The 23,783-nt window shown below is 60.0% G+C and overlaps 2 protein-coding genes across 2 annotated transcripts; both read right to left on the bottom strand.

Moving 5' to 3' along the window:
• Positions 1–5,476: 5,476 nt before the first annotated feature.
• On the bottom strand, positions 5,477–13,956 carry CILP2 (cartilage intermediate layer protein 2). The gene is made up of 8 exons (XM_033855167.2): positions 13,893–13,956; positions 12,812–12,910; positions 11,662–11,952; positions 10,976–11,131; positions 9,625–9,903; positions 8,940–9,048; positions 8,589–8,746; positions 5,477–8,338 (listed from the first exon to the last, which is right to left on the bottom strand). The coding sequence occupies exons 1-8, from the start codon at positions 13,954–13,956 to the stop codon at positions 6,003–6,005; spliced, it is 3,492 nt and encodes a 1,163-aa protein (XP_033711058.1). The 3' UTR covers positions 5,477–6,002.
• Positions 13,957–14,577: 621 nt separating this feature from the next.
• YJEFN3 (YjeF N-terminal domain containing 3) lies at positions 14,578–23,674 on the bottom strand. The gene is made up of 6 exons (XM_033854062.2): positions 23,174–23,674; positions 19,076–19,184; positions 16,902–17,012; positions 16,552–16,665; positions 16,322–16,472; positions 14,578–14,841 (listed from the first exon to the last, which is right to left on the bottom strand). The coding sequence occupies exons 1-6, from the start codon at positions 23,287–23,289 to the stop codon at positions 14,636–14,638; spliced, it is 807 nt and encodes a 268-aa protein (XP_033709953.1). The 5' UTR covers positions 23,290–23,674; the 3' UTR covers positions 14,578–14,635.
• Between the last annotated feature and the right edge of the window lie 109 nt (positions 23,675–23,783).

The raw sequence follows: 23,783 nt of genomic DNA, 5'->3' as shown, positions 1-23,783 counted from the left end.
TGAGGGGAGAGGCTGGGTCTTCAAGAGGAGGTAGTGAATTGCGGTTCATCTAACTGTGTCCCTCCCCTGCTCAAAATCCTCACAGACAAAAGGTAAACTCTAAAACCAGCTTTCAAGACGTTTGGACATCTGATCTTGGTTTGGCAAACTCCTATTCTCTCTTCAGAGTCCATAGCAAATGCCCTCTCCTCCAGAAAGCCTTCCTTCGGCCCTTCTCTGGTTTTTTCCAGCCCCTGGCCCTCCTGCTGGCCTAAATCTGACCCCCACAGGCTGAGGTACCTGTGCCTGGCTCTGCCTCCCTCTTCAGAATGGGGCTCTGGAAAGGCCAGTCCAGGGCTGAGTCTGGGCATAATCAAGCATATCTGTACCCACAGGTCTGCAGGTAGACATCACGTGAGAGCACATGTGTGCACATGTGTGTGTGTGTGTGTGTGTGTGTGTGTGTGTGTCGCTGTCCCCGTGCCGGGCCCCAGGAGGGGCAGCCAAGGCAAATCTCCCCAGACCACCCAAGACAGAGGCATCTTTACAAAGCAAGGAGCATGAGCTGAGCAGGGCCCCTTTATGAGGGAGCCTGACCTGGCTTGGAGCTCATTTGTCTACCGACCCTCAGCCTGGAAGAACTGGAGGTGTGAGCAGCCGACCTCAGCCTCCTCCACCATGCCAGTAGCCTGCCTTATGACCCATCGTTAAAGCTCAGTCTCCGTCTGGGGCACAGGAGGGGCTGAGGCCCAGGGGAGGGCTGAGTCCTGAGTGGGCTCCCCCGATCGCCTTGACGGAGGCCTCGCCAGGCAGCCTTCGAGGACATACCTGAGGTTTGGCAGCCAGTCCCCAGGGCTGAGTCAGCAGGAAGGGCCTCGGGACTTCCTAGGAAAAGCATCTGGAACTTCGAGGCGCCCCCAGCCCACGGCCTCCCCAGGGCCACCGGACGGCGGGAGGTGCCACGTGCACCAGGCTGCGCCCGGTGTGCTTTGAGGGACTGAACTGCGGGGGTTCGTGGCGGGTCAGAATCAGTCCTGACTTGGGCGATCTGGGTGTCTGAGGGTTGAGTGTCCCCAAGTGCAGGGTGACAAAGGGCCACTGTGGGTGTTGATGCTCCACTGTACACAGGTGCTCTTGGCTGCCAGCACCCTCGCAGGACCCTGCCTGTGTGTCAGGGTTCATCCGCCCGGGCTGCTGTGAGGGTTGGCACAGTGACCAGCTAGGCTGTCACACCCAAAACAACCGGCAAATCCAGCCGTGTGCACTTTGGCGGGGGGTGGGGGGGATGACTGCGTGTGGGGCTGCAATTAAGAGTGACGGTGTAGCTGAATGAGTGACAAGAAGGGGGCCTAGTGGTGTGGGAGGGAGTGTCTGACTGGGGAGGACAGGGACAGTGAGTGACCAGGACGGTGTGACCTCAGGACTGATGATAAGGACGCTTGACTCCACGCGCCACATCCGCTGTTTGGCACGGCACCTGTGACCCTGGGTAGGGCGGTGGACGTTTCCCTGCATCCATCACCAAATGTCCGTGTCTGTTGCTCCCCTGATCCCTGGGCTCTCCTCCCTCCTGCCTGCCCAGATCCCCCACCCCAGGCCCTGGGGTCTGGCCTCAGCTCCTGCCCTGGGAGGGGTTGGACAGGACATTGGCGCTCAGCTGGACTGTTCCTTCTCTGCTGGCCTCCTGCTTCTGTTTCCACCATTAAAATGCAAGCATTCCTCCTACCTGACTGAAGCCAGTTCTCCCCGCCAGGCTGGCTCCAGTCTTTGGGGTCTGCGACTGGGTCATACCCAACTCTGAGGGCTGATGAGGGAGACAGACAGGGCTGGGGAAGTGGTGGGTAGCCATGCCAGGGACACGAGGCCCAAGTGGAGGAGCCAGCAGTATTCAGCCAAAACAGGAGGCAGCTGGAGAGGAAGGGGCGCTGGGCTGCGGGTTTGGACCCCGAAGGTCTGCCACGTGGGAGGGGGCAGACCCAGTTCCATAAAGGAAACACTTTTCCACACGCTGAATGCTGCCCCAGGTATAGAGGAGTCTTTGTTATGAGAAACTGTGTGATCTTTCCCAGCTCCAGCACCTTCTGTGGCTCCCCATCACCCACCGGAGACTCTCCAGCTCCTCGCTTGGCAGGAGCTGGGGTGCTGGCACCGGGGCCTCCAAACCTTGTCTCCAAGCACAGCCCTGGGGCCCACCCTCAGAGACTGGGGCTGATACCCTCGGGTTTGCCAGATTCTCCCAGACCCTCCAGGCCCCTACGTCTGGCCCCTGGGCAGGGGAAGATGTTCCCATGAAAGGCATGGGCTGAGCAAAAGTGTGAGTGAGGGCTGGAGAGGCTGGGGGTTGTCCGATGGAGAGTTCTCCAGATGGACAAGAGCCAGCGGGCCACGTAGGCTGAGCGCTGACTCCACAGGTGTGTGGCATTCAAGGCTCTGTACACCTCCCCTGTGTGTCTCCCTTCTCCATGCCCGCCTGAGGTTTCCCTCCTCAGCCTTCACATGTACCTTTCCAGCTGCCTGGTATGCCCTTCCTGCCTTGCCCACCTGGCGAACTCCTAGACATCCTTCAAGACCCACTGCCTGTGTCCTTTTCTCTGAGAAACATTGACCTTCCCTTCAGCCTATGGTGTCCCCATTTGCTGTGTGACCCTGGGCAAGTCCCTTCAGCTGTGAAGGGGGGGGTATGTGTGTGAAAAACCACCCTCCCTAAAAGCATATTTTGAGGCCCAAGGCAATAAATATACATTAAATGCTCTCAAAGTGAGTTAGGGCTTCGGGGACAGGGAGGGCTTGTATCCAGTCACTGCTCAATGTGTGTTCATTTTTATCTTCCTCCTCTTGGATTCTACAGGTTTAAGACTCTCTTGTTTTAAGCACTGTTCCAAGATTTTTCTCCCACTCGCAATACTAGGAATTTTAAGAACCCCTGGTTCTAAAATTATAAGTCTAAAATGCCGTGGGCGGGACCAAGGGCCTCCTTGTGCCCTGAGCTGACGCCAGGGTGGCTGGAGCTGGGGTCTCTAGGGTGGACTTTATGCCCCCCACACCCCAAGCTGACGGGGTGTGGTCTGGCAGCCCCAGTTTTAGGGGGAGAGCAATGGATTTACCAGGAGGCGGATAGCAAACGTTCCAGGAGCGGGGTCGTGGAGACTCCTGGCTCGGAGGCTAGAATGGGGTCACAAGACAGCGTCAAGAAGCACAGGGCTGGGCTTCCCTGGTGGGGCAGTGGTTGAGAGTCCGCCTGCCGATGCAGGGGACACGGGTTCGTGCCCCGGTCCAGGAAGATCCCACATGCTGCAGAGCGGCTGCGCCCGTGAGCCGTGGCCGCTGAGCCTGCGCGTCCGGAGTCTGTGCTCCGCAACGGGAGAGGCCGCAACAGCGAGAGGCTCGCGTACCGCAAAAAAAAACACAAAAAAACGAAGCACAGGGCTGTCAGCTCAGAGCCATGGCTTCCTTCTCTTGGAGCCTCAGTTTTCTCATCTGAATATTGGGGCCAAGTGCTGCCCTCTTGAAGAGCTGTTAGCAGGGATGAGGAGGCACTGGGGCTCCAGCCACCGTCCTGTGCCAAGCATTTTCTTGGGCTCTGCCCTCTGCCTGGAACAGTCTCCCTGGCCCACTTCCCTCTAGGACCCCCTGCTCACTCCTGGCCCAGCCGCAGCAGCTGGGGAGGGGGCCCCAGGATGACGCCCACCCACCCCTGCCCCACCCTAGGGAAGGAGGGCCAGCTGCCGGCCCCAAACTCAGCTGCCCCAGGCCTGGCAGTGGCCGCGGCCCCAACACTTTCTCAATGAAAGGTATTTGGCAGTGGCGTCTGACACCTCATCACACCCAGCCTGGAAGCCAGCTTCTCCTGCCAGCTGCAGGGGGAACCCCCCCAACTCCTGCTGCCCCCCAGGACCCCGACAGGCAGGCCCAGAGTCTGCGTTGCCTTGGGCGGGGTCCTACCCCTCTGAGCTTCCCTCTCAGCTGAGGGTGTAGACACAGTAAGTCTGGATAAATGCGCATGCCCCTGGCTCCCAGGGGCCTCAAAGCATCTCCCCTCTCTTGTCCATCACAGCCTATCCAAGGAGAGGCTGGGATGCTGGCACCGGGGCCTCCAAACCTTGTCTCCAAGCACAGCCCTGGGGCCCACCCTCAGAGACTGGGGCTGATACCCTCGGGTTTGCCAGATTCTCCCAGACCCTCCAGGCCCCTACGTCTGGCCCCTGGGCAGGGGAAGATGTTCCCATGAAAGGCATGGGCTGAGCAAAAGTGTGAGTGAGGGCTGGAGAGGCTGGGGGTTGTCCGATGGAGAGTTCTCCAGATGGACAAGAGCCAGCGGGCCACGTAGGCTGAGCACTGACTCCACAGGTGTGTCGGGGTGTGCGTGAACCTCTCTTCCCGCCAAGGCCAGGCCCTCTTCGGGCCCCCATTGTTGGCACAGACGTGACACCGCTACATGCTAGACAGGCAGATGGTAAGAGGGACTGGAGGGGCAGGGGTGGACAGGTGGGCGAGCGGGTGGGTGGGTGGTAGAGGGGAAGTGGGCAGTTGAGTGGGTAAGTGGGTGGGTGTGCAGAAGGCCTGAGCAGGCCCTAGAATAAGGGAATAATACCCCGCACTCCAACTGCCTGCCGCCACCCTTTCTGGGGGCAATCAGCCAGGCACAATGCTCCCCATTCCAGGCCCCCAGAAACGCCACATTGATGCCTTCCAGGGACCAACGTCTACAGGCCAAGGGAGTCTCACGCGCGTCCTTGAGGGGACTGCTGGGCCATCCAGGGAGCCCCCCGCTCCTGCCGGGATTCACTCTGGGGCCCAAGCAGCCCTTTGCCTCTCCTTTTTGGGACCTCAGTTTCTCTGTCTGGAAAGGGGGTGTGTGATCGGAACAGCGCCTGTCCCATGGGGCGTCAGGACAACTTGCCTGGCCGCGCGCACACAGCGCGCAAGCGATGGTGCTGCACCTCCAGACTGAGAGTCCCGGTGATGGCTCAGGACCATGGCCTTGGGCAGCCAAATCACCACGTGGTCAAGGCATGGCCAGGCCTCAGCCGGGTGTGACCCAGGGCAGGGCAGCTGTGGTCCCGGTGGAAGAAGTCCAGGGAAGCCTCAGTTCCTGCCTCCTGGGGCAAACGGCCCTGCCAGGGCCCCTCCCTGCCCACTGTAGCCCCTGGGCATGTGGCCAGATAGGAGCCACTGACCACAGCCAGGCAAGGAGGATAAGGCCAGGGCAGCAGCTACTACTGTGTTTTGCAGTCAGGGCTGCACAAGCCTGGGCTGCTTATGAGTCAGCTCTGCACACACATGTCGCAGATACACTTCTGTGGGCATCGGTTGGGGCCCACGTGCCTGCCTGAGGAGTGTCCAGGGCCGCACGGGGACCTGCAAGCCGCTTGCACACCCATGTCCGTATGTGCTTCAGGCCTGTTTCTGCCTGCCAAGGTGCACCTGGATCCAGCAGCCCCAGCCTCCAACCTTCTCTCCCCAAGATTGACACCAGGAGTTGGAAATGAAGCATCTTTAATTGAATCCCTGCCCTGACCCCCTGGGGAATCTCCAAGCACCAAACGTATGAGAATTGTGCTCCTCAGTCCCAGAGCCAAGAAGCCTCTTCCCCAGACCTTCAATGGGCCACGTCCGGACCCCACACTCACACCTGTTATTATTTATTCAATAAATAACCCCAAGAACAAAACTCAGGGTAGAGGACCCAAAAAAGCATCCAGCTCAGCACAGAAATCTGAAAGGGAGGATTATCTGAAATCCGGGTCAAAATATGAAATGAAATCAGAGCTGGCATGTGAGCTGGGAATGATCCCCTCTGGGCCTCAGCCGGTCACCAGCCCCGACCATCATCCCAGGATGCTGGCTCCCACAGTCAGGACAAACTCCATTTCACGTCACACAGCAACAATTATCTGCCTGCATTTGCACCATCGGACCTGACTGAATTCTGGGCTGGGGAGGAAGTGCCCAGAAACCTGAAGAGACTTGCCAAGGACAGAGGAGTCTGGAGCAGGGCAGAGGAGCGAGGCTGGGGCCCAGGGTCACTGCTGGACCCTGCCACGGCGGGTGCGGAGGGGACCTGAGGCTCGTGCCTGTGCCCGGCCCACCTCGCCCATCTCCCTGCGGATGTCACCAAGAGCTGCCGATGGGGACTCCAGCAGCCTCTGGAAGAGGCTCGGCCGGCCCTCTGGTGTCTCCCGGCACTGAAAGGTGACGGCTGTGCCAGCATCGGCCTTCATCTCCCTGGAGAAGCCATCAGAGGAGCCATCGAAGCAGCGGCCGATGGCAATCTCCTTGGCCAGCCTTGGGCTCTGGTCAGTGACTGTATAGACACCATAGTTGTGACCCAGAGGGTCCAGCGGGGCCAGCATGGAGAAGACAGCCAGGTCATCAGCGGGTGCAACAGGGGGGTGCCGGGTCAAGTAATCCTGCAGGAGTCCGTTGACCGCCACGCGCCGGCAGCTGCCCTGGGGCATGATGGTCACCAGTGTCCTGTCCACCTGACGCTGGTCGAACAGCATCCCGCTGCACTTGAACTCCACGCAGGCGGCAGACGTGCTAGGGCGCTGGGGGTCTCGGACACTCCGGTCATCCCGCAGACCGTAGAGCTGGCCCCGGGTCCGAGGGTGGCTGCCCCCCGAATTGTGGGAGCGGACCATGTATTCCTGGGGACCCTGGATCTTCACCTTGAGGAAGCAGGCTCTGAACTCCTGCGGGTTGGGCCACCAGGCCAGGAGATCTCCAGTCCAGGAGGCCGGCACGCCCTCGCGGAAGGGGACCACGTTATACTCGTATTTTTCCATCTCCACGCGAGCAAAGCGGAAGTGGCTGGCGGTCACCGGGGCCTCCTGACACTCCCGCAGGTTGCGCCACGGGTACACGGGGCCGTTGGCCTTGGCGGGGTCGCCGGACCTGGGTTTGGCGAGGTTGATGCGGAAGCCATTGCGTTTGAGGGAGGGGTCGTCGTGGTCGGTGCGGCGGTAACCCAGCTTGTCTAGGTAGGGCTGGGCCACGCCCACGGTGGCCGGGAGTGGGCGGGGCCGGGATGGGGCGGGCTCCAGCTCCTCCCCGCCCAGGGTGGCCGTGACCAGGGCGGTGTAGGCGTCTGGCCGGTCAGCATCGCAGAAGGCGGGGAGGCAGGCCCCGTTGGGACCAGTGACGGCGCTGTCGAAGCGGCCCCAGGCGCGGGGGTTGGCCGAGAAGCCGGGGGCAGGCTCCAGGTTGACCAGCGTGACCACCACGCCCTCCACCTGCTCGTTGGGGTTGAACTTGTCGTTGGCGTAGGCGCGCACCTTCACCAAGCAGCGGCGGCGCTCAGGCACGTCCAGGTTGAACAGACGCCGCTCCCGGATCTCCACGTTGCCCACCAGGAAGACCCGCTCCTCCCGGCGGACCCGTGAGGCCGCCGACCTCTCACGCTGGAAGCCGCTCTCCTCTTCCCACAGGCCCGTGTCAGGGTTCAGCGACCACAGCTTCAGGGCCTCCACGTGGCCGGCCATTCGGATCTGGCTGGCGGCCACACGCACGGCCACCGGCCCGGTCTGCAGCTGCTCTGCGGAGCCGGCAGCACGGAGGTCCACCGAGAACATGCCGTAGGTGCGCAGTGGAGCCAACTCCCCGTCACTGTCCACAAATCGCAGGTCACTGGGGGCGGCAGCCGCCGAGGTGACATTTCGGGGGTCAACAAATGTCACCCGGGCCTCCACAGCCCCTGTGTAGGGTTCACCATCAGCTCTGCGGAAGGCTCTCGGAGGGATGACCAGCTCGCCTAAGGGGGCTTCGTCCTCCAGCTCCCCGAGGGATATCGTGTTGCTCTGGCTGGCATCTAAGATGACAGGGGCTTTCTTGCGCATGGCCTTGACCTCATGGTACACGCCCGCACCTCGAGGGTCAAAAGGCAGGACCCTGACAGTGTCCACGAACTGGCCACTGGGGTCCACGAAAGTAATCACCAGCCGCTGGGTGGAAGGTGCCACCTCAATGGTGAAGTCACCCTGGTAGGATGTGAAGCCAATGGGCTCCCGGCCCAGGAGGATCCGAGCAAAGCGCAAGGGCTCCCTAGACTCAGCGGCCACCACACGTCCCCGGATCAGCCCCCGAGGGGGCAGACATTTCCGGCAGCCACATTCAGCCACTATCTTGACTGGGAGGATGTAGCCAGAGCAGTGGATCTTCCTGCTCTCCAGCCGGTGCACCGAGCAGCAGCGGGAGCCTGCGTCCCCACATCGGGGCCTCGAGCCTGCAGGGCTGGGGCAGGGGGTGTCAGGGCAAAGGCCTACGTCCAGGTAGATGGGGCCGCTGCCTGGCTGACCACAGTCGTCTGGAAGCTTGATCAGGTGTTCTCGGGGCTGGGGGTCACAGGCTGGCTGGCCTGGGGCTGTGGAGCAAGAAATCAGCCAGATCAGGGTAAGGGGGGGGGAACTCCATGGAGGCCAAGGTTGGGGGCCTAGATTGGGATCAGAGGCTCAACCCGGGGGCTCAGTGGGAGCCTGGGATCCGACTGAGCAAGGTCAGAGATCAGTCTGAAGTCGGGGTTCCATTTGAAGTTGCGTTTTAGCTGGGATTGGGGCTCAGTTTGGTGTCAGGGCTCGCTCAGGGTTGTGGGTAGGGTTGCTGAGGACGCTCACCAAGCACGGTGAGTTGGGCAGTGCCCGATCGCACGGCCCCGGCATCATTCCACGCTTTGCAGTGATAGGTGCCTGCCTGGTCTGGGTGAAGCCCATGCAGCTCCAGGTGGGTCCCGTACCTGTGCGTTCGCCTGTCCAGCAGGGTCCCGTTGTGGAACCTGGGTGGCGGGTGAGCAGCACCATGAATGCCCTTGGCACGGGGGAGGGGCTGCATCTGTCCCGCCCCACATGGAGCACAGGGAGGTTGCAGAGCAGCTTCCTCTGGGTCTCTGAGGCACCACATATCATGGGAAGCCCATTCCAACCCCAAAGCTGGGCGCGAGACCCTTGAGCATGGGGCAAGGCACTCACCAGGAGTATTTCTTGGGCATGGGGGTGCCCAAGGCTTTGCAGCAGAAGGTCACATTCTGGCCAGCCTCTCGAACTCGGGACTCAGGGTGCTTCACCAGATAGGGCTTCTCTGGGGGCAGAGGCAGCAAAGGTCAGGGCCCTGCCCCACCCCAGCTTCTCCCAAAGACCCTTCCCAAGAGCAGGGCCCCATCCTTTCCCTTATAGTGATGCCCTGTTTCACTTGGGCCTTTTCTAATGACCCTCCCCCCACTCAGGTTCACCTCCCATCTGCTGGAGACTGTGCCCTTAATGCTTTTTTTTTTTTGTGGTACGCAGGCCTCTCACTGCTGTGGCCTCTCCCGCTGCGGAGCACAGGCTCCGGACGCGCAGGCTCAGCGGCCATGGCTCACGGGCCTAGCCGCTCTGCGGCATGTGGGATCTTCCTGGACCGAGGCACGAACCCGTGTCCCCTGCATCGGCAGGCGGACTCTCAACCACTGCACCACGCAGGGAAGCCCATGCTTAATCTTAATGCTTCCCTTTGCAACTCCACCTCTCACCTCACATCTTCTCCAATGACCGTTACATCTTATTTCTTGCTCCATTGGCCTCACTGTACATCACATCATCCCAAGTGCTTGGCGTCACCCAGAATTTCCTCCCCAGTTCCTCAGCCCCCTCATCCCTCTTACCATGAGGCACTTACCCAACTTATTAAGGACAACACTGACCACAGCAGAGATGGAGCTGTTGGCCTGGGCCTGGGCCATGCCTGCAGAGAAGCCATCCATTCGGGCACTGACATTGGCTCGGCTGCTGGCACAGACTCCAGGCACCCAGAAGGTTCCGTGGGCATGGCTAGTAGCCATGGTGCCAGGCCAGTCTCGCAAGGAGACCCTGGCTCCTGGCAGCGGACACCCAGATGGGGTGACCACCGAGCCCAGAAGGATGTGGTCAGTGCACCCACAGGTGTTGGGACCACACCCTGGGGGGTGGGCACAGGAGGCAGAGAAGACTCTTGACCCCTTCCTGGGGAGGGCTATCCTCTCTATCAGTCACTCAGCAAAGGTACCCAGACACCCTCCCCACCTTGTTCCCCTCAGAGAGTCCTCATCATGGACCTGCTTGCAGCAGCCCTTGGTGTGAAGGACATGGGGCTCAGTGGTCAGGGCTGGGCCAAGGGGAGGGACCTGGGATCCTGGTGTGAAGGAGATGCCCTGGAGGAGAGGACAGGATAGGTGACTCTTACAAGGCAGAGAGGCTCCTTCTAGCATGAGAGAAAATGTTCAGGCAGGGGCTGGGGGCCCAGCGAGGGGATGGGTCTTGGGCCCAGAACATCTCCCTCCTGACACAATCCTGTGGTTTCTCCATAAAATGGAAAATTCCACTGGAAACTTCAGGGCAGAGGCACGGAGAAGGCAGAGCCAAGCAGAGTAGGGTGGGGAATCCCACCACCCCATTGGCTACTGTGCTCCCCCACCCTGCTGCATGCTCTGCTGGGGCAGTCTCCAGACCATGTTTGTGGAGACCAGGCCTGATTGGAATTTCCAGTCGCCTCCTGGCTGGCCTGGTGTCTGGACCAGGGAGGGCCTGGGCATCATGTCTGCCAGGGTGTGAGCGCATGTCCACGTGGGCGTGGGGGACGGGCGTGGCCTGCGAATGCCATGCGTGTGTGCACCACGAGTGTGTGAGCCAGCTTCTGTGTGTATCCACGTCCACCAGGACATCCGCACACTCCAACAGGCACACAGAGGAAGTGCCCCCTCAGATCTGCCCATGACTGGACACGACCCCCATGGCGTCCACCCGTCCAGATGTACACATTTACCAATGCTCTTCGGGGGCCCGGAAGGGAAGGAAAAGCGTCTCCAAGTGGTCCAAGTTCTGGTCGTCCAGGCTCCGCCCCTACACTCAGGCTCCGCCTCCTCCCTCCAGGCACCGCCCCATCAGGCTCCACCCCAACTAGCCCCTCTAGGTACTTCCCTCAACTGGCCCCGCCCCTACACCCAGGCCCCGCCTCTAACCCAACTATCTCCTCCAGGCCCCGCCCCTCCTACCTGGACATGTAGGCCTCACACAATTCTGCGCCTCCAGGGTACGCCCAGGACACGCATCCGCAGCAGGGCTTGGGCAGCGGCGGCGGCGCAAGCGACGGCCTGGCCCGCAGCTCCCCGAACAAGGACCCCACGGGCCCCACGCACCCCACGTGGCCTCTGGGGAGAGGGCAGGGATGGGGGCGTCAGATGGAACCTGGAACTCTGTTGACAGTGTGGGACTGGAGGGTGCTCTCGTCACGTGCATCCGAGTCAGAGAGAAGTCCTGCCCACTGCCTCAATCGGTGCTCCCCCAGGCGCACCAGTCGAATGTGCAGTTGAGGTACCTTCCCGCCCCCGCCAAGATAAGCCCTGCTGTTCTCCCTGCGTCTCACCCACATCTGGGGCTCAAAACACACTTCCACAGAACGGCCCTAGTTCTAGATGAGCAAAAGAGGGCAGTGAGAGGGAGCTATGTTCCTAGGGGCCCCTTCCTGACCCCGACCTGGGCCCCGGCCATTCTTAGCCCCTCCCTTCCAAAGCTCCTCTCCTATCCGCTCCGGCCCTCTCCTGCGGCCTTGCTCCTAAAAGACCCCGCTTCTTCCTAGCCACGCCCTGCACCCTCCCCCTCCCCCCCCAACAAGACACCATCCTTTCAGGCCTCATCCACCTATGGCCAATCCCCGCCGCTCCCTTAGCCCCGCCCTCACCATGCGGGCAGCGGAAGCGCACGTGGTAGTTGGAGCAGCGGCGGCCTCGGGGCTGCTCGCGGTTGAGGCACCAGAAACCTCGCGTGGGGTTCAAGTGTACGCGCTCGCCGACGTCTGACGGCAGGGCCCAGTCTGTGGTGCGCGCCTCCAGCGCCAGCGGCCGCGGGCACACGCGCGCCGGCCCGTAATAGAAGCGGATCGCAGCCAAGCTCTCGAAGTCACCGTCGCCTCCCGGGTGGTCGACGTTGAACCAGGACGTCCACTCGCTGGCCTCTGCGGGCACCGCACGCGCTGGGACCCGGGCCTTAGCCGGTCGGGCCCCATCAGTTCAGGCAGGAGCCTGGGCTGCGGCCCGCCCACCCCCACCTGCGTGTTTAAGCCAGGTCCTCCTCCCTACAAAAGTACATGGGCAAGCCCAGCCTGCCCAGATCCAGAGCCCTCGAGGGCAGAAGGAGCTGTAGAAGGATCAGGGGAGGTTGGATTGCGCTTGCCCCGGCCCTAGTTCTGCCGCTCAGTATCTGAGCTGGCCCATGAGTGCACGCTGAGATCTTGCCACTGTCTCACCAGCCCCCACTCTCAGAATTCAGAACCCTTGAGGTGTAAGGAGATATAAAGGCAGCACGAGGAGCCAGGCCTGAGACCAGCTGTTCCACTGCCTGGCAGCCTCGCATCAGTGCCAGCTGGGACCTTGTTCGCTGCCCACTGAACCTATCAGGCAACCCTCCCTTTCACAGAAGCCAGAGGTGGGAAGGGTCTGGCCTCTCACAGGCTAGCTTCTGTTTCCATCAACCCCCCAAGGGGCGCTCACTCCTTTCCTCATTCAAGAGCAAGTCAAATAGAACCTTCCTAGCTGGGAAGCTAGAGACTTGGGTTCCAGAACTCCTGTTTCCCTGACTGAACTGAGCTTGTTGTCTCACCGCCCCGCCCCACCCCACCCTGGTTTCCTCCTGGACAAACAGCCTGGGCTCTCATCTCCCTGCTCCTAAAACTTAGACCTCTTGGGGCACCACTTCCAGGGGCTGCCATGCCCAGGGACCAGGACAGTCCTGGGCTCTTCACCCAGCTTGTATCCCCTCCTCACAAGACCCTACCAGCCAGAGCTCACACAGAGTCCACAGCAGAACGAGGACTCAGACCCAAGCTGGCTCACCTTCCCAGTCCTCCAGGGCTGGTGAGGGCTGGCCAGGGTGCAGCAATGAACCTTCAAGGCCCCACGCAGTCACCATGGGCTCCTCAGGGGTGGTGGTGCCTGTCAAAGGGGTGAGGGGTAGGGGGAAGGACTTCTGTGAACTCCTGGTATGCAAAGTGCTGCCACGATCATCCCCATTTCACAGGGGAGAAGCCGGAATCCAGGGGAGAATTGCAGCACCCCCTCCTCCAGGAAGCCTCCCCATGACCTCCCCACCCCCAGTCTCCCACAGCCCCGTCCCTCACTCTGACACAGCCCCTTAGGCTGGGGAAGTCTGTGTCCACTCTGCTTCCCAGACCCAGTTCTCCCACTGTGCTCAGTGGCCATGAGTTCAGTTGGCTGTGCCCCTCCCTGCTGTCATATTGATCTGAATTTTCTTTCATCCATTTGCTGACTGGAAGTCCCTCCCTCAGTCTACCTTTCATCCCTGCACTTGGGGCCCAAGCTGCCAGTGGGAAGTCCTTGGAATCTAGCCTGGCTTCTCCAGCAGCGAGTTGTCTGAGATAACTGGGCTGGGCAGTGACTTCAGACAAGTCCCTTCCCTTTTGGAGTCTCAGTCTCCCCATCTGAGAAATGGGCCCAGTTCCCCACTCCACTGAGTGTTCCAGAGATGGGAATTTCTTTTCTGAGTGCTGTGTGTGTGTGTGGAAGAGGGAAGGAGTTAGGTGAGAGGGGACAGCTCTGGCCCCTTCATAGTGTGACCAAGACTGGATGATTCAGGGTCCAAATGCTGTGGCTGAGATGGGTACCCTGCAGTCCTGAGAATCCAGAGGAGCCTGAAGTTCATAGCCACACTCCCGGTGCCCCTATCGTCCCTTGGAGGAGGGAAGACAGTGGACGAGATCCCCTCCTGCCCCAGGTGGTCCCAGAGCTCCATCTCTTCGTTGCCCCCTCACTCCACCCCCGAGGCTGGCAAAGGGAATGCAGGCCTGGGGAAGCAAGTGGGTCCCTTGGTTCTGTCTCCAGGCTCCGGCTGCTTGCCACGCCCTCTGTCAGACGTCCGGCGCCTAGGGGGCTGGTCTGGGGTCTGGGGGCGCCTCACCTCGGGTCCCCGCCAGGTGCGCGGCGGCGACACAGAGGCAGAGCAGTATCTGCAGTGACGCCATGGCCAGGTCCGAAAGTCGGAGGGAGGGTCCCAGCTCCGCTGTGCACTCGGGTCGGACTCCCGCGGGTCTGGCGGCCGCTGGGGCTGTGGATGGGGGAGGGACGCGACCGCAAGCCACGCCCCGTCCAGGCCACTCCCCGTCCAAGCAACGCTCCCGGGCCTGAGGTGACTTCGGTGCGCAGACAACCTCTTTGGGTCGCCCCCCTCGGTGCGTCTGGCTGTACCTCCGCCCTCGGGCTGGCCTGCGTCCCCTCGGCGCCGGCTGGAAGTCCCCTCCTTAGCCCACCCTCTGTTCTCCACGTCGGGAAGTGCCTCCTGGAATCGAGCCTGAAGCTGTCCGAACCTTCAATGTTTAAGCCGCCCTTTAGGCGGCTAGAAACCCTCCATCGGGTCTAACTTCGATTCTATTGGCTTTAGGCCACCCTGAGCAGCCTGGAAATCCCACCTTGAATCTACCCTCCACTCTTCCGGCTCCAGTTTTCTCCGAGGCCAGCAAGAAGTCCATTTATGTCTGCCCTCCATCCCTCCCGCCTTGGGGCCACCAGGGGACCGGTGGGAAGTTCCTCCCTGAGCTTCCCCACCCCCGCGCCAGACCCCGCGCACAGAGGAGGCCCAGGCGAGGTGGCGGTGGTACGTGTGTTTATTGGCGCGGGCCCAAGCCGCGTGGGCACGGGTGGCTGTCAAAGCGCCGCGATGCAGTCGGTGCCCGTGTACCCCGGCAGGCGCAGAGCGAACTTTCGGCGCACGTCGTCGGGCACGAACCTGCCGGCCACGAAGTGGTGGCGCCCGGAGAAGCGGCCGGCGCATTGCTTGGGCGCCGCCAGCGATACGAGCACGTCGGGTCGTAGCCCGTCCTCGGCGTCGCCGCCGGTCTCTGGGTCCCAGCCTGAGGGAGGAAGGATGGGAGGCGGGGATCAGGAGCTGGGAGGGGTGCAGGCTGTCAGACAAGAGACCTGCCGCCCCATCACCCACTTCCCCTTCCCCATCAGACACAGCCTCTGCTCTGACCCATGAGTTTGGTCAGACCTGCCTCCCATAAAACTGAGCCTCTGGGGGCTTCCCTGGTGGCACAGTGGTTGAGAGTCCGCCTGCCGATGCAGGGGACACAGGTTCGTGCCCCGGTCTGGGAAGATCCCACATGCCGCGGAGCGGCTGGGCCCGTGAGCCATGGCCGCTGAGCCTGCGCGTCCGGAACCTGTGCTCCGCAACGGGAGAGGCCACAACAGTGAGAGGCCCGCGTACCACAAAAAAAAAAAAAAAAAAAAAAAAAACTGAGCCTCTGTCCTCAGGCCAGTTTCTCCCCACTCCCCGGAGATGTTTCCCTCCTCCTCTGACCAGAGCTTCTGCCTTCAGACGACCTCATTTATACCTGCTGCCCTTTCCCAATCAGACCTATGCGTCTGCCATCTCTATACCTCCCTGCCTATCAATCCTGAGCTCCCCTACTTAAACTAAAGTCTCTTTCCACCCAGACCTCCCAGCCTCCTCCCAGATCCCCACTCTCTACTCAGGGGACAGACTTGCCACCATCCTCAGGCAAGCCTACCCCATCAGACCTGTCTCTTTGCCCCAGGTTCTTGCCTCTGACAAGATGTGCCCCCCGCCCCTCCCAACTTGAGCAGCCAGCCTCCTCCCTCTGACTAGAGACTCTTCCCTCTGACCTGACATCCCTGCCTTCACCTTCAGACTAGATCTTGCCTTTTGACTTGGCAGGACCCTGACCCCCTCCCTCATTGGGTTGCAGCCTCTGCCATCCCTCAAATGAGCCTCCACCCTCAGACTAGGGGCCACTAATAAGCCCTTCTGACCTAACAGGGAGACCCTCTCTGTCCAAGGCTATCTGTTCAGACAAGAGCTTGCAGACTGTCCCCCCAGACCACCTCCTCCCTTAGACACCACCCCCAGCTCTGTGGCATCCTGCTGGTATGACCCTGGGGTCTTGTAAGCCGGGTGATGTCCCCCTGAGTCTGGCCACCCCCATGGAGGGTCTGGCTGGCCAGCAGCTGTTTGTTCCGTTCTGCCCATTGCCTAATGGCTCCAACAGGCCTGGGGCGGTGGCCAGGATGAGCGGGGCCTTTGCCGAGTGAGCTCACGTCTGCCCCGGGTGACTGGGCCAGGGTGGGCAGCGGGCACACTGTGCTGGGTGTAGGGGGGAGGGGACCCAGGGTCACACGGGCACCAGCCTGGGTAGTCCCCATCCAAGGGATGGACATGACCCTCAGCCTCACCCAGAGTGCAGGATCCATCCACGCTGGGGAAACTGAGGCTCAGAGTGGGCAGACAGGCTGGGACCACCAGAAGCCAGGGTACAGGGGCCTCCACCCAAGCCCTCCAGGTCCTCATGCCCCCCACTCCACTTGACATGCCTGAGGGAATGTCCAGGCTCACGAGGGGGATGGACAGTAGCTTGAGCGTGGCCAGCGCACGCATGCAGGGGCCCCCGACCTTGCCCGGCTCCACACCGGGGCCCAGCACGGCGTCCACCACCAGTCTGTAGGCGTTGTTGATGAGCTGGACCTGGGAGGGCAGGCAGGGTCAGGGGGCAATCTTGGGGCACTGTCCCCCACCAACCCCCTCAGTTGCCACCCGAGCTGACCTCCGTGGGCAGATAGGACAGGAAGGGGATGTCCATCTTCTCACACTGGGTAGTCAGGTCCCGGTGCAGCGGGTCCAGTGAGCGTGTGGGGTAGAAGATGGTTGGTTCGTACTCCTGTGGGGAGCGGGAAGGGGTCAGCACTGGGGCCCTCCCAGGCTCCCCACTGGGCCTCTGTCCCCAGATCTGGGTACCAGGCAGCAGACACTGCCTGGCACAAGCACTGGGCATATTCTGTAACCTGACATGCCTCATCCTCCCCCTGGGACACTAATAAGAGGAGGAAGCAATTTTTTTTCAAGGATGGGTTGGGAGCGTGACCCTGAGAGGCCAAGGAAATTCTTGCTACTCACAAACACCCGCAGGTGCCGGGCACAGACCAGCCCCACTGCCCCATTCTGCTCCGGGCCGCACACGACTAGCACCGTCCTCTGCTTCCGGGAGTGGGCAGGCAAAGGGAACACCTGGCAGGGGCACAGCAAAGGCAAAGGCATGGCGTTCGGAACTTCTTACTCCAGTGGGGAAACTGAGGCCTGGAGTAGAGGATGGGATAGGGCTCGGCCCTGGAGGCAAGAGGACAGGACGGGAGGAGAGGGGCTGGGGCCTCTGGGGGCCTCAGTTTCCTTGTTGGAGACCCAGAGTCCTTGCCTCAGGCTCTGCCAAGCCCAAGCAGAAAAACGTGCCTCCTGCCACCACCCGAGCCCAGAGTGCGGTTTGTTTATTCTCGGCCTGAGTTGCAGACATTCTTCCACCTTTTTCCACCGCAGTGGCTGCCCCTCCCACTGCTCATGTTTCCAGGCCTCCGTCCCTCCCGGAGGCCCCAAAGCTGGAGGGAGTAGGGGAGGGGGGTATTTTTCCAACGCGCCATACCCTGTCTCTCTCCGTCTGTCCCTCTCTGTTGGCCTCTGTCTTCACCTCCCTGTCTTTCTCTCTGTATCTCTCAGACTCTCTACGTGTCTCTCCTCATCTGTTTCTCTCATTTCTGTCTTTGCCTCTGTGTCTCTCTTTCTCTCCATCTCTGTATCTCTCAGACTCTCCTCTCTGTCTCTGTGTATCTCCCTCTCTTTAACGCAGAAGAGTCTCAGCCCTACCCTGACTCTCTGCTTGGCCTCAGCTCACTCTCCTTCCCCAGCCTCTATCGAATGGGAGTAACAATGGCTCCGACATGCTTGTGGGGTCTCTACCAGGCCCAGGGTGGTTCCAGGGGGCCCAACTCTACTCTAACCTCCAACCACACAGAGGGAAAGTTAGTTCCTTTTTGAGTCTCCTCGCCAGGGCCTCAGCAAGGTCCTGACCCAACCTGGTCCTACCTATGACCCCACCACGCCATGCCCAGAGCCCCAGACCCACAACCAAGTCGGGGAGAGTGATAACATGCAGCTGGCTAGGACCAAGGGGCCTCTGGACAAACACAGAGCTTTCAGCGCAAAAACTGGACGGTTGGTCATCAACGGCCAGGCATGAGTTTACTACACTGGGTTTGCTTTTGTGGCTTTGATTTTCATTGTTCTCTTTTCCTCTGAGCATCTCACTCAGGATCTGTTTCACTTGGAACTAGCAACATTTAAGTTAAAAGACAATTGAGGCCCCATAAAGAAAGATATTATTAAGTTTTTTAAAAAGTATACAGTGGTGGGCTTCCCGGGTGGCGCAGTGGTCGAGAGTCCGCCTGCCGATGCAGGGGACACGGTTTCGTGCCCCGGTCCGGGAAGATCCCACGTGCCGTGGAGTGGCTGGGCCCGTGAGCCATGGCCGCTGAGCCTGTGCTCCGCAACGGGAGAGGTCTCAACAGTGAGAGGCCCGCGTACCGCAAAAAAAAAAAAAGTACACAGTGGTAATAAGAAGAGGAGGAAGAAGGGGAGGAAGAGGAAAAGGGTTACCTGCTGGAGCCCTGACTCAATCAGGCACTTTCTTAAGGCATTTGTGTTTATTAATTGGTGTCAGTTTATTACCCTTTTTCAGAGGAGGAAACTGAGGCCCAGCGTGGTTTGGCAACATGACACGAAACACTGGACAGTAGTATCGTCATTGCTATTATTCTTGCATCTCTTGCAGGCACCTTGAGGCCTGGGGGTTTGCTCCAGAGCCAAACATAGCTTTACTTCCAACCCCCCAGGGCCCTGTGCAGACCCCTCCCCACCTCTGGGCCTCAGTTCCCCCACCTGTGGCTGGGAGTTGTTTGCGGGTGCTCAGACTTCAGGAACTGACGTCCCCTCTGCTCAAGACCCAGGAGGTGGCAGAGGCAGGCAGTCAAGGGCCCCAGACCCATCTCTGTGGTTGCCTCCACATCTGTGGGGACCCCCGTCTCTGTCCTGACGCTCATTAACACACTGGCCTGGGCCAGTGATGATCTTCTTTGGACCTCAGTTTCCCCATCTGAGTGATGGGCTGGGGTGGCCCCAAGCAAAGAGGGGCTTCTTGAGGGCAGAAATGACCTTCCTGGCCATGGGGGTCATGCAGCTAGGCCTCCACTCTGGTGGGCTGGCCATCTGGTTGGGGTCAAGGTTGAGGATCAGGGGTCAGGTACCTTGGTCACAGCCACGGCACTAGCATGGCCGCACCACTCCACCAGCTGCTGCCGCCCGAAGCGATAATCTTCCAGCAACTCCCGCTCCAGGGCAGCTGCCTCGGCTGTGCTGGGGGTCAGAGTGGGGAGAAATGCTCAGAGACACAGAGGGACGGAAAGACTTAGAGACAGAGACTCAGCTGGAGCCAGAAATGTGCCACCAATGCTCTGAGCCAGGCCCGGATGCCACCCCCACCCCGTGCCCAGAGCCGAAGACCCTCAGTTTCCTCATCCATCGTGCACACCGTTGAACTGAAGCCTGGAAGGCTGCGGGAGTTTTGAGCACAAGCCTGAGGCGCGGGAGCCCTCTGGTGGTAGAAGAAGTGCATGGCCGTGCATGTTGTTCTATTGCCCCAAAGCATGGGATATAGAGCCTCACCCAGATGCCCCCAGCCCCCAAGGCAAGAGGAACCCAGAGGGGGGAATAGAGCATGAAGGACTTAGTTGTTGGGGGTGACGCGTGGCTTTCAGGCAGTGAAAACCACTGAAAGGATTCTAGGACACTGGAGGTCAACTGGACTGGGGGTGCCTGTGGGGAGGAGGGTTTTAAAGGCAGCAGAGTTTTGTTTTGTTTTGCTTTGTTTTTTTTGGCCACGTTGGGTGTTCGTTGCTGCGCGCGGGCTTTCTCTAGTTGCGGCGAGCAGGGGCTACTCTTCATTGCGACGTGCAGCCTTCTCATTGTGGTGGCTTCTCTTGTTGCCTAGCACGGGCTCTAGGCGCGGGGGCTTCAGTAGTTGTGGCGCATGGGCTTAGTTGCTCCGCGGCATGTGGGATCTTCCCGGACCAGGGCAAGAACCCGTGTCCCCTGCATTGGCAGGCGGATTCTTAACCACTGTGCCACCAGGGAAGTCCAAGGCAGCAGAGTTTGATGGCTCACATGGGGAGGTGGCTGTGGCGCCTGCAGCTATGAGACTCATTGGTGATCCCTCTTTCAGGGACAGTGATAAAATTCAATAATTGTGGCCAGAGAAATGGAGCCAAAGTGCTTGAGGTGAAGCTCAGCCCCCAGCTCAGTGAGTGACTGAGGTCCGTCTCATCTCTCTGAGCCTTGCAAAAGAGAAGGCAGGACAGGCTAATTTTCAACGTCCAGTGCAAAATGCAAATGTGGGGCCCCTTGATCAATAATTATTAAGAGTTTTAAGATGGTGATGGCAGAGCATTAAACCAAGTGTTGGGCCCTTCTAAGAGCAGGGCCCAGGCTGGCCTTGGTCTGGGCTTGGTGGCTACAGAGAGGAAGAGCTGGCTGGCATTGAGGACTGGAAGACGTTCTTCACTCCAGAATCAGGGGCTGGAGCAGCTGGGCAGGGTCTATAGCCTGATGCCAGCTTCCCATAGCCAGGACCCCTTCCAGCTGGGGAACTGCACTTGCCCCCAGCTCAGCACACCCTAGAGTATAGTGATAATAATAATAATTGTTATTAGGATATTATCATTATTATTATTATCGTAAAAGGACCAGGCCCAGAAGAGTTGGAAGAACATATAACAACTCAGATAAATAAAATGGTTTGCCCAGAGTCATGTAGGAAGCAAGTTGGAAAACTGAGCCTTCTACCCTTGGTGTCTGTCTCCAGAGCCACGGATGGGGTGTGAGCAAAGCAGAGGGAGACCTACAGATGGGCAGAGGTTTGTTGGGATGAATCCTGAGGTTCCTTTTTTTGATTCTGTGAGCAGGAGACCACAACCTTCTAGCCAATTGTGCAGTGTGACCAGGCCAGGCAGCAGGAGGGGTGGAGGTGGGAAGCAAGCATTGCTATGCGATGGGGAGTCAGGGAGGGCTTCCTGGAGGAGCTGGCCTGGAGTGCTGTGGGAGGTAATCTAGGTGGCAAGAACAGTGAGGGCCGAGGCCCTGTGGTGGAAATGAACTTGGCAGGTTCAAGGGACAGAAGAGAGGCAGAGAGAGCGAGGCTGAGAAACTTGGTCAGAAAGATACTTCAGGGTCCCACACAGATGGGGAAGATGGAGGCTTAGGGCAAGGTGACATGCCTTGTCACCCCAGCGAGCAGAGCCAGATTCAACTCCCAGGTTGTCTGCGGCTGAAGCTGCAGGAGGTTGAAGGACCGCATGGGGAAACAGACCTCATGGTGGGGCCAGATGAAGAGCACCCACAGGACAGGCCGGCCCAGCTCCTGAGAAAGAATGTCGAAGGTGCTTTAAGAATGTGGCAGGGCTTCCCTGGTGGTGCAGTGGTTAAGAATCCGCCTGCCAGTGCAGGGGACACAGGTTCAAGCCCTGGTCTGGGAAGATCCCACATGCCGCAGAGCAACTAAGCCCATGTGCCACACTACTGAGCCTGAGCTCTAGAGCCCGCGAGCCGCAACTACTGAAATCCGCGTGCCTAGAGCCCGTGCTCCACAACGAGAAGCCACCGCAATGAGAAGCCCAGACACCTCCACGAAGAGTAGCCCTGCTCGCCGCAAGTAGAGAAAGCCCGCGAGCAGCAACAAAGACCCAGCACAGGCAGGCAGGCAGGCAGGAGGAATATGGCTCATTCCTCTATCTTCACCTTGTGACAGCTCTGTTGCCCCCGCAGGAGGGCTGGGGGAGGATCATGCATTCCTCCTCTTCTTTCTCTGTTCCAAAGCTTTGGCCTCTGGCCTCCACTTGGAACCTTATCTTCCTGCCTAACCGGTCACTGGAGAGATAACCGGGACTCCACAGGCAGAGGGCAGTCCAGGCTTAGGAGCCTGAGGGTAGGGGCAGCAGCTGCTCTGGGCAGGGAAGGGGATAGGGCAGAACTGTTATGGGACTGGGGGATGGTGCTCAGTTTATGAGGGTGCCTCTTGATTCTCCCAACCTCAGCCCCCAGATGAGAGGAGATGTGAGGTCCCGGGATTTGCCCACCAGCCCCAGAAGGGGCAAAATGCTCCAGGAGGGGGCTTTTTAGAGATGAAGCTCTGAGGCTAGGGTGCCTGTGCCACACACTCCCTGCTTTCTCAGCTCCATCTGCTTCTCTCCACCCTCGTGACTCTGCCCACCAGCCCTTCATCATTGCTCACCTGGCTGCCTACTGCAGTCACATCCCCCCAAACTCAACACAAGCCGAGGGGGCTTTGAAAACTTGAACACCAGATTTCACCACCCCCTGTCCTAAACCTTCTTATGGGTCCCCAGTGTTCAGAGAATATTCAAATTCCTCACCTTACATGCCCCCCATTATGTCTCTCATCTCAGCCTCCTCTCCCCGTGTTCCACTCCCACCCAACACACAGCACCCCATCACTCCTTAGTTGGCATCTGAGGCCCCCCCATCCCCCACACCAGGTGAAGTCACAGCTCCAGCTTCTAAAACACTTTCTTCCCCCTGCCTAGCATGTGCTGGGTCTCTCGCTGAGTCTGGACATCAGCCAGTCGCTGCACAGGATCTGCCTTGAGAAGAGGGGCTGAGTGGACAGTGGGCAGGTGGCCGCACAAAGGACTGTGGGGTCTGGTTTACAGTGAGGTCTACAGCCCTGCTTGGGGTCCCATGTCACAAGCGCTTAGAGGACACAAGAGGATGACTTAGGACAAGGTGGAAGGCACAACCAGAGCTGCCAGCTCCAGACCCCAAATTCATCAGCCCACTGGCAAGTGGCCCCATGTATTTAAAACTCACTTTAGCCCTAGCTCAGCCAGTGGCTTCCCTCCCCAGCCTTCAGTTTTCTTCTCTGAACAAGGGGTTAGTAGCAGGTACACTATCAAGGAGGGTGTGAGCATTTGAGGAGCTAAAAGAGCTCAGCTCTTCCCGGATGGGAGACAAGGGGCATGGGCTCCAGGGTCCCTGGGAAAGATGGAAAGGGGAGGCGGGCCCTGCTTAGGCTGTGGGTAATGGGGGAGCGACCAGTGGTGCTGATGAGTAATTCATGACGGGTGGGCCTGCTGCAGATGCCGTTTCCCTGGTAACGCAGCTTTGGAGGTGTCGGCAGCTGCAGGCTGTCTCTCCAGTGAAATGCGGATGGGCCTGGGATTCTCCCTGCCCCCCCATCCCGGCCATGCCTTTGCCTCTGATCTACAGCCCCTGGTCCCCCAGGCCCTCTTCCAGCCATGCCCCAGCCTCCCGTCCCTCTCCCCCCGGCTGACCTGAGGAAACACCGCTCCTCGGGTGCCTCCGCTAGGTCCGGGCCAGCCGCGCTGCTCATGGCGGAGGTGATCTGGGCGCGCAGGCAGCCACCACCACCACAGCCTTTTAAGTGCATCCCTGGGCAGAGGGGGCGTCCTCTCTCCTCCCGCCCACCGTGTGTCCGCCAATCAGGAGACGCCGCGAAGGCGCTGTGCACAGCCGTTGGTCGGTAGGTGCAAGTGGACTTAACCCCACTGCTGCCTCAGAGGATGGCGGGAATCCCAGAGTTGCGAATATTGGCAAGAAAACAAAGTCTGGAGGGGCAGTGATGGGCCGGTTACCCCTGCTATGGGATCCTGGCTTAGGAGCGCGGGGACCCGCCTGTGCTGCGCCCCTCTCCACCCCGGTGCTCTCCTATGCAGGTCACCCACCCACCCCGTACCCAGGTGGAGAAGCCCCCCAGTCTGAAGGTGTTGGCTGCTGACAAGCAGGGTTTCAAAAAAGGTAGGAAAAAGTCCAGGCATATTTGGTAGCCGATGCTAAAGGGTGATCCAGGGGCCATCCCATTGGCATCTTCTGCTTAGTCCCTGCACCTCCTGTGACACCCCGTAGCCCCCAACCCCCAATCAC

Source organism: Tursiops truncatus, chromosome 3, assembly GCF_011762595.2.
Source record: "Tursiops truncatus isolate mTurTru1 chromosome 3, mTurTru1.mat.Y, whole genome shotgun sequence".
Lineage (NCBI taxonomy): Eukaryota > Metazoa > Chordata > Mammalia > Artiodactyla > Delphinidae > Tursiops > Tursiops truncatus.
Note: the sequence above shows the minus strand (reverse complement) of the source record. Positions and strands in the feature narration are given on the sequence as shown.